The sequence below is a fragment of the Falco peregrinus genome, chromosome 14 (genome assembly GCF_023634155.1).
Source record: "Falco peregrinus isolate bFalPer1 chromosome 14, bFalPer1.pri, whole genome shotgun sequence".
Taxonomy (NCBI): domain Eukaryota; kingdom Metazoa; phylum Chordata; class Aves; order Falconiformes; family Falconidae; genus Falco; species Falco peregrinus.
The window spans coordinates 242,909-252,225 of record NC_073734.1 but is presented as its reverse complement, the minus strand read 5'-3'; the positions used below and the strand labels follow the sequence as shown (position 1 = coordinate 252,225).

General features: G+C 60.9%; 1 protein-coding gene across 1 annotated transcript; it reads right to left on the bottom strand.

Moving 5' to 3' along the window:
- Positions 1 to 2,618: 2,618 nt before the first annotated feature.
- LOC129785668 (T-cell activation Rho GTPase-activating protein-like) lies at positions 2,619 to 6,733 on the bottom strand (the record flags this gene model as incomplete). The annotated part of the gene is made up of 6 exons (XM_055818970.1): positions 6,615 to 6,733; positions 4,675 to 4,759; positions 3,551 to 3,610; positions 3,158 to 3,319; positions 2,964 to 3,073; positions 2,619 to 2,754 (listed from the first exon to the last, which is right to left on the bottom strand). Coding segments are annotated over exons 1-6 (672 nt in total), but the record flags the coding sequence as incomplete, so codon positions are not given.
- Positions 6,734 to 9,317: the final 2,584 nt, after the last annotated feature.

The following is a 9,317-nucleotide window of genomic DNA, read 5'->3' as shown; positions in this document are numbered from 1 at the left end:
GCACGCACCTGCTCCCTGCGTGGGGCGGCCTGGTCCTTTGCAATCGACCCCGTGGCACCCAGAGAAGAGCCCTGCCCTGGGCCTGAGCCATCGCTGCAGGGATGAGGCCTTCCTCGGCGTCCGTCCCTCAAATCCCTCCCTCCGGCCCCCACGGTCCGTCCCTAAAACACTTCCCCTCGCCCCCGGTCCCTGCTGGCCCTGAAGGCTGGCCACAGCACTTGGTTTCAAGGCTGAGCTGGTCATGTCATGGCTGTTCTGGAATGTGGTACAGTGAAAGGAGAGACTGAAATGGCAAATTTTTCCCCCCAGGGCGGTCAAATGCTGGCAGAGGTTGCCCAAGGTGTTTCTGCAGTCTCTGTCCTTGGGGATCTTCAAAGGCCAAGGGCACACAGTTCTCAGCAACCTGCTCGAGGCGAGCGTGCTGGAGCAGAGGGCTTGGCCCAGAGACCTCCACGGGTCCCTTCCAACCCCCCCTCCTGTGTGGCTCTGTGCTTTGCTTTTCCTTTTAAAGCCCCTCAGCTCAGCCCCAATGCCCGCTGGAAAGGGTGCTGGGGCAAGGGACCATCCCAATCTCCTCCCCGAGGGTCCACCCCAGCACAAGCGCTCCCCACTCCACAAGACCCTATGGCAGACACAGTCAGGAGAGGGAAAAGATTCTTTTATTGTCAACAGCAGCTGCAGGGGCCCAGGAGTCACAGCGGTTCAGCCGGTGAAAATCAGTCGGCACCTGCAACGACAGAGTCAGAAAGCTCTGATAAGCCCCCAGAGGCAGGAAGAGGCAGGATTTGGTTCCCCCCTCTTTGGGGGACGCTGTTTCCGAGGAATTCCTCATGGCCCAGAAGGGACAGCTCTTGCTGGCCTCCACTCGAGGCCGGCTCCGGTGCCTTCTCCCCAGGGGTGATGTCCCTATGGAGCTGTGCGTGCGCAGGGATGCTGACAGTGCCCCTGTGCCGCGCAGCAGGGCTCGACGGGGAGCCCCCGGGGAGCTGCCGTGGGGCTCATCCCAAACCCTGCTCAGCACCAGCCCTCGCCGGCCCTTGCCAGCCAGCTGGGCTGACTTAGGGCCGTGTTCAGGGCTGGGAAAGATGGGCAGCAGCGCGTGGTACGCACCTGGCCTTCCTGACGTGCTGCACCTTCCTGCATTTTCTCAGGTTTGGGTCCACAAAATCGCTTCCTCTCTTCTCCTTTTTATTTGTGCTTGGCTGTCCCTCTCCTCTGCCAAGGCTTCTTTTCTCTTCCTTTTCCTTGACTTTTCCTTCTCCTGGTGGGAGCCTGCAAACCTTTCCATCCCACAGCGTGATGAGATGGGGAAAGCCCCAAGCCCCTGCAGCGAGCTCTCAGGTCAGGCAAGGGGAGCTCTTCCTACCTGGTTTCCTGGGGCAGGCTGGTCAGTTGTGGCAGGCGTGCCAGGGACTCTGCCGTGCCCTCGGGGGTGCCTGGAGGCAAATCTGGAGGTGCCTAAACCAGAAACTTGGGAGGTAACGGGTGGCAAGTGACAGCCTGGGGTAGTGAGGGCCTGACTGCCAAATTGCTGTATGAGCTCTACAGAGGAGATGCTGGTTTGCATCGTGCACATTTTGCACAGTCCAGCCAACGCAGCCTAGACTTGATGAAGCTGCGACGGAGTAGGATTTGAGCAAAAGCCCTCTCAAGGTGGCAGCTACTCCTTTCTGTCCTTTTGTGGGTATTTTGTAGGTATGTTTTGTTTGATGAAGCAGATCATACTTCATGAAGTGCATTCCAGAAACAGCCTTTCCAGTTTTCCTTAGCACGCACCACTCTGGGGGGAGAGGAGGAACCCCAAAGGCACAAGAGAGCGGCTGCCAGGAGGAGGCCCAGCGGCTGCTTGGCCTCCCGGGAAATTACTGTCCCACCTGAGACATGTTGCCCCAGCGTCTGTGGAGCTGCCGTACCTCTGCCGCTTTGGGCCCTGCCCCTGTGTCTCCCCCAGCTCCGCTGTCGATGCCCAGCAGAGAGGCGGCTGCATGCAGAAAGGCTTTTGCCGGATGCTGGGTCTCTGCTGTGCCTGCAGGGCCACTTTGCTCTTCGCACCGCAGCTCTGGAAAGCAAAAGCACGTGCAGCAGCGCGACTTCTTGGAAGTCAAGAACACCTAAGCAAAGCCCAGCCGAGCCCTACACCACTTGTCTCGTCAGCGTTGAGGTTTCTGGCATCCCAAGCCCCAGTGTCTGTGACAAGCCTCAGTCCCGCCTCCTACCTGTGCCCCTGTCCATGGGTGCTGGCACCTCCTCGGCTGATGGAGGGGAGAGGCCGGCCACCTCCTCCCCAAAGATGTCCCCGCAGTTTTCAATGAGGAACTCCACCAGCACGTTCACCTGCAGACATCAAAGCCTTGGTCTCAAGCCAGGTGCCTGCAGACGTGTCAAGCAGCCTTTCCCACTGCTGACCCTTCGCCTGCGCAGGCGGCTGCGGCTGGGGGTTGCTCTTCCAGGCACCCAGCCCACCAGCACTGGCCCAAGGGAGGAGGCAGCCAGGGACCTCGCAACAGCCAAGCTCCGATGGGCCGGGAAGGCAGCACTGGCTGCTGGGTAGGGCGTACCTTCTCGGTCACCGCCAGCATGGCCTGCAGCGGGAGCAGGTCCTCGTTGGGTGGGCTCAGCAGGTTGGGCCCGACGCAGATGGCCAGGTTGCTGCAGCTCATTCTGCTGGTGGCTGCGTTGTGGCCGATGTGCTGCAGCAGGGCCATCAGCCGCTTCAGGAGGAGGAGGTTGGCCGCAGGCAACTTGTCAGCCACCCTGAGGGAAGAGGAAGACAAGGCTGATGAAGCAGAGGGTGCCCACAGCCGTCCCCGCAGCTGGCCCCAGGCGGGTGGGAGCCAGCGGCCGTGTTGCACAGCTTTGCAGCTGCCCGAAAAGACAGCTTTCTGAGGAGCCCGTGCCTTTGCAGGCAGGTCCCAGAACTCTCCCGGTCCCTGCTCACCAGGCAGGCTGCTGCCCACACTTACGCTTTCAGCTCCTCCACCTTGGCCTGCTTGCTGGCCCTCTCCATGGCTGCCATCCAGTCCTCGTAGAGGTCGACGACGAGGAGCTTGGTGGGGATGCTTCGCAGGAAGTCCTGCAATGCCAAGGGCTGCAGGTGAGCCTTTGAACGCTTCAGGCCAGCCAGGAGCTCCTCCAGCTGCACGTCAGAAGTGCTCACCTTCAAGATGACGGCCAGCAGCAGCGCAGGCTGGCTTCCTACGTCGATGTCCTTGCCGCGGTCCAGGGCCTCGCGCAGCTGCCGAAGTTCTGTCCCACCGGCAGCTCTGCGGAATATCCCCTCCGTTGCTGGTCCTTGCTGGCGCAGGACAGCCAGCAGCTCCTGCAGGAGAGGCAGGAGGCCACTTGCTTGGCTGAAGAACCAAGCGGTGGCAAGGACCAGAGCTCTGCCCCAGACGTGGTTGCCTAAGCGCCACAAAGGGTCTGGGACCAGAAGCAGGTTCTGGGGGTGCAGAGCCCAGTGCCCTGTCCCCGCAGCTGCTGGGGACACGCAGGCCCTCTCCAGAGCAGCCGGAGGGAGGGCTGGGGACCCCGTCTGTCCAGGCTGGCTTACCTGGATGGGCCGGGGCAGCGTGTTGTCCTCCCCACAGAGGGCTGCCAGGGGCTGCCCAAAGAGCGCCCTGCTGCAGCTGGAGCCCGCCTGCCCTGGCGCCTGGGCAGCGGCCGGGGTGCGCCGCAGGGCGAAGGGCCAGGGCAGCCCCATCCTCCTCCTGCTGGTGCTGCTCCCGCTGCTGCTCCCTCCTGCTGCAGAGGAAAACAGAGTAAGACACCACCAATGGAGACCCCAGGCCAGCGGTCCCAGCGCCTGCCCTGCCCTGCGCTGCCCTGCCGGCAGCACGGTGCTGTGTGGTGCGGCAGGATGGGCAGGGAGGCAGCAGCTGGAACCGCGGCTGTGGCTCGGAGGTGTTGACTTAGAGGCTCTTGAGAGCCATCGTGCCACGGGGTCAGCCTGTGCCAGCCTTCGCCCTGCCCTCCTGCAAGCTGCGGGCAGCAGCAGAGGCTCCGTGTCCCCGCAGAAGCATATCCAGCAGGCACTGCCCAGCAGTTGTCCTTGTCCGTCCAGGTGACATCCTTCCGTGAGCTGCCCAACCTGCATGGCGACACTCGGGGACAAGTGAGCACAGCATTGCAGGAGGTTGCCTTGCTTTCCCAGACTCACCTGGTGCGGGGCAAAGTCCCCCTGCGTTTGCAGATGGGGCCGTCGCAGGCCCTTGCTTGGGATGAGCCTGCAAGAACCAAGAATCGGGCTGTGCTTGGAGAGCAGCCCCGCAGCAGAAAGGGCCACCAGCAGCCTGAGCGCGGCAGAGCTGGGACCCTCTGCCCTCCCGGGCTCTCTTCCCCATGTGGCAGGGTTCCTCCCAGTGTCACCAGTCAGAACGTGCTGGCGTGCTGCTGGCTTCCCAAAACTCTCTGCTCCCTGAGTGGCACCATCAGACCCTCTGTCCCTCCCGCACAAGCTCACCCCAGTCCCTGCGCATCCCGGCGCAGCCAGAGGCAGGTGCAAGGCAGCCATTCTCACCTCTGCCTGTGCCTCCATCAGCCTCTCCAGGCTCCTGGCGCGCAGTGTCCTCCACTGGGCAGGAGAGAAGGAGGGGAAGAAGGTGAGCAGCCATGGCTCTGCTGCTCGGCTGCAGGAGCAGTGCTTGGGGACAGGGCCCAGAGCAGAGAGACACTCACGGCGTGGCGGCAGCTCAGCTCCCTCTCCAGGAGCTTGATGGATGTCAGATGGGTGACGCGGGCTCCCGTGCGTCCTTCTGGTGTCCTGTGCACCGGGAAGGGAGAGGGAGAGAGCTGGGTGAGCCCCAAGCCGTCTCTTGTCTCTTGTCAGGCAGCTGTGCCCGAGAGCTGCTCCCAGCCACGGGGGCACCTTCCCCAGCTGGGGGCTGTGTTCCCCCATCCATCCAGCTTCTCCTGGAGCATCCCCCCGGCTTACCCCAGCAGCGTGGCCACCCACAGCTCCTTCAGTGCCTGGGATCTGCAGATAGAGAGGAGAGAGAGCGTCAGGCCCTGCTGCCCCCAGCCCTGGGCAAAGGTGGGTGCCTGCACAGCCCTGTGCTGTGGGGCAGGACAGAGGCGCTGTCCAAGCCCTGGGTCGCTCTGTCCTGCCTGAGCGGCTGCATTTGCCCTTCCCTTCTGGGGACCAAAAGGTGACCAGGGGATGCAGGATGGGGAAACATCCCACATCCCTCCCTCCCTGCCAGCGAGCTGCCTGCTCCCTGCCCAGCTCTGCACGCAAGGCAGAGGCCTGTGTTCATGGGATGGCGTGGGCACGGCTGGGAACCTCTGCTGCCCGACCACGACTCACCCAAAAGTGGCGATGCAGGAGCCGGTGGGCCAGGCGAGGATGACAGAGGTGCTGTCCTCATCGGTGCCTTCCTCCTCCTCCTGTCCCTCCTGCCCCGCAGCCTCCTTCCCGCTGCTGAGCACCCACAGCTGGTCCAGCGCCAGGCGGAGCTGTGGGCGCAGGCTGGTGCCATGTCTGCAGAGAGCAGAGGCGGGCACTGAGCTGGAGGGGGGCTCCTTGGGCTGGGTCCCCACGCGCAGAGCCCTGTCCCCCACCTGCCCTTGGGACGGACATTGGTGCCTCCAGCACCGAGGGGCCGGGGCCTGGGGCTGGTGCCAGGGTGTCCCTGGGCCGGGGCTGGGGGCAAGGATCTGGGCTCTGAGGGTCTTACCGCAACTTGGCGACCACCAGTTCCTCGTGGAGGAGGAGCAGGCGCCTCTCGCTCCTCTTGCGGCCCCGGGTCAGCCGCACGTCCGCGCTCAGCACCGGCTCGGCGTCGCTGAGAGCCTCCCTGCAGAGCAGAGAGCGGCGGGCATGAGCAACGCCAGTGCTGCGTGGCCCAGCTGTGCCCGCGTGTCCCCGAGCCCGGGGGGAGCCCACCTGGAGCCGCAGCAGCAGCTGGCCTGGCCCATCCTGCCCGGGAGAGGAGGGCCCTGGCCGTGCAGCGAGGAGGGGGCCCAGCCGGCGACGGCGAGGCTGGGAAGCGGGGTGCTGGTGCTGTGGCAGCGCTGCTGGGCCAGAGGCTGCCTCCTGCCAGCGCCGCTGCGTGCCAGCACGGCTCTGCCCTGCTGCCTGTGGTGGCCGTGGGCTCCCCGTGACCAACGGTCTGAGCCCAACGGAAAGTGGGCGGGGCCTGCGGGGCGGGGCTGGGGCCCTCTCCAGTATGGCCGGGCCTGCCTCGCCCCGGGGAGCCCCGCGCAGGACAGGGCAGGGGGCAAGGGCCACCTCCCTGCGCCTGCGGCCAGCGCTTTGCCCTGGGGTTTGGACAGGGCCCTGCTCGATAAAAGAAGCCGTTTTTCCTAGAGGTGACCGTTGTGGCCTGAGGCAGACTCCTCTTGGTGGAGGCCGGCCTAGCGGTCGGAAGGCCTCTGGCACACAGGCCGTGCCAGGCCTCAGGCCCCAAGGCGCTGGAACTGGAGCAGGCCCAGCAGGAGGAAAAACTTCCATTTTTACCAAAAGACGGGGGGACTAGCAGCAGTCAAGAGCCGCTCGTGTCCTGCCAGGCGCCACAGGGAAATGAAATGTGTGGTGAGCTTCGGCAGGAATTGTGGTGCCCCTGGAGCACCACCCTTGCTTGGGAAGGCTTTATTCCACCTGGGTGCTAAGGCTTCACCCTTGGCAATCAGGGCTGGATGAGCGCCACACAGGAGCCCCTGCCCGGTTAGCCATGACCTTCACCCAGCCGGTGGCCGACACGGCCAGGGGCGAGTCTGTGGGGTAGGCCATGACCATGGCAAAGAAGGGGAAAAGTAGTCAGCTTTTGATGGCCCGTGTCTCGTTTCACTGTTGACCCTAAGCAATGCCTTGCTTCAAATAGAAGCGATTCAGAGAGTTACACACCCGCCCTGTTCAGGAAAAATGCAGGAAATCAGAGACATCTAGCAAATTCTCTTGTGGCTGTTGTACACTGCAGCAAGAAGCAGCGTGGGTCCAGTGGCTAATGCTGGAAGGGGAATTCAGCACTTCTGGGAAAGGGAGATAAAGGCACTCTTGTGGGCCAGGCTGGGATTGGAGAGCCTGGGTGGGTGTCTGGGGTCCCAGCTTTCCCGCAGTGCTGACTGTGGTGCCTGCTGCTTGTTCTTCCCTGCAACGCCGGTTGCATCCACCTGCTGGGGCTGTGCTTGGGAAGGGCTCCGGGGGTGAGCAAGCCCATGGGAGAGGCCTGGGGAGAAGCTCTTCTCCAGAGATCTACCAGAAACTGTCCAGAGCATCCGAGAGGATGCTCTGTATGACAAGGGAAGGTGCCCGTTGGTCCAATGTATGAGAGCCTGCAGGGCTCCCATCAGGGTCCTTTGACCTACGCATCCTCCAGCCAGCAATCCAGGTGCTGGGGGGTCCCATGTAGGTCTCCTGAGGTACCCTTTAGGCCCGGGCAAGGTGTCGTGCCTCAGTGTGTGCTTGCAGGGCATGTTTCCTTCCTGCTGACAAGGGCGGAATTGCAGTTAAATGCCCCTGGGCGATCCCGAGCCAAGCAAACTTTTTTCTATGGGTCACACTGCTTTGCAGTCCATGTGTGTGGTTCAGCTCCTGCACAGGAGCTGAGGACACGAGGTGACCTAGCTCGGAAGCTGGCCACTCTTGCTCCAGGCAACTCCAGTTGCTTGCGTTTTCCTTCAGCTTCCCCAGCCTGATCATCTCCACTGTCACCTCCTCCCTGTCCTACAAGAAGTATCCCTATCCCAGCCATTAGGACAGTGGCACAGCACTCAGAATCCAGATCACTGGTAGAGAAGAAGGACAGAGGAAAAGAGAAGTTCTCCTTTGAAAGAAATCCTTCTTTGTCCTCCTTTAGCTACTAGTGGATGAAAAAAAGGGGGACAGAATTTCAGGCCAGCCACAGCACTGGCTTTCAAGCCTGAGCTTGTCATCTCATGGCTGTTCTGGAATGCGGTACAGTGAAAGGAGAGATAGAAATGGCAAATTTTCCCCCTCGGGGCGATCAAATGCTGGCAGAGGTTGCCCAAGGAGGTTGTGCAGTCTCTGTCCTTGGGGATCTTCAAAGGCCAAGCACACAGTTCTCAGCAACCTGCTCGAGGCGAGCGTGCTGGAGCAGAGGGCTTGGCCCAGAGACCTCCACGGGTCCCTTCCAACCCCCCCTCCTGTGTGGCTCTGTGCTTTGCTTTTGCCCTGGCGGAGATCTTCAGGGACTTTGTGCTCCGTTTTGTGTTGCCTTAGGGCTACGATGTGCTGTGGTTTGGGGGCAACAAGGTCAAGTATGTCAGAGGTCAAGCGAGTTAGTGTCAAAGTGTGTTACTGTTATGGACAGAATCTGTGTTTGTTGGCCCTGTGTTCCTGGGGTTATGGCATTTTTATCTTATCTTGTGATCTGTGTGGTGGGTTTTTTTTGCGGAGAGTGCCTTTTTTCAGCTATTTTGCCTTTGTGGGGTTTGGATGGGTGCCTTTGGTTTGTGTATGATGTTTCTTCTGGTTGTTTTTCTGCTGTGCTGGTGCATGGTGGTGGGCTTTTCAGTCTTGAAACCATCGTTACTGGTCTAATAGATCTCCTGCAGGTCAGGCAGTGTCACTTCTGGCGTGGTCTGACTCATTTCTGGTGAGTTGGTAGGTAGGTGTGGAGGACTTGTGGTCCCTCCATGGGGAATGACTGCTAGAGGACTAACAGGCAGATCTGTGGAGGGGTGAGAGGACCGCTGGCCCATAAGTAGTGACTGTCAGAGGACTAAGTGTACTTGAACTAACGTGGGCTTCCAAATTCGTGGTTATCTGTCCTGCCTTGTGGAAGAGCCATGGGAAGTCACCAGCCACACGGAAGGACAAGGGGGTTCCCAAGGCTACGTGGCTTCTTGGGTTTTGCTTTTGAGTAAGAAAGTCTTGTCTCAACATGAGTACAACTGTGAACGGTCAATTTAGCTAACTTTAGAAAGCAGGGAGTAGCACTTTTGTGCTGTGCCTCACATGGCTGCCAGGGCACGGTGAGAAGCAGCAAGAGAATTCCTGCCTGGCACCTTCTCCAGGGAGCACTGCTGCACTTTGTCAAGGTGAGTTTTTTGGGCTGTGCATTATTGCCACTGAAAAGAGGTCAGTTTTCTCAGCACAGAAAGCAGGGAGCAGCACATTTGTGCTGTGCCTCACATGGCTGCCAGGGCAGGGTGAGAAACAGCAAGAGAATTCCTTCCTGTCTCTTCTCCAGGGGAGCCGTGCTGCACTTGTCAAGGTGAGGCTTTTTTTGGGTCTATATGATTGAAAATGTGAGGGGTTAATTTTCTCACCACAGAAATTAGGGAGCAGAACATTTGTGCTGTGCCTCACATGGCTGCAAGGACAGAGTGAGAAGCAGCAAGAGAATTCCTTTCTGGCA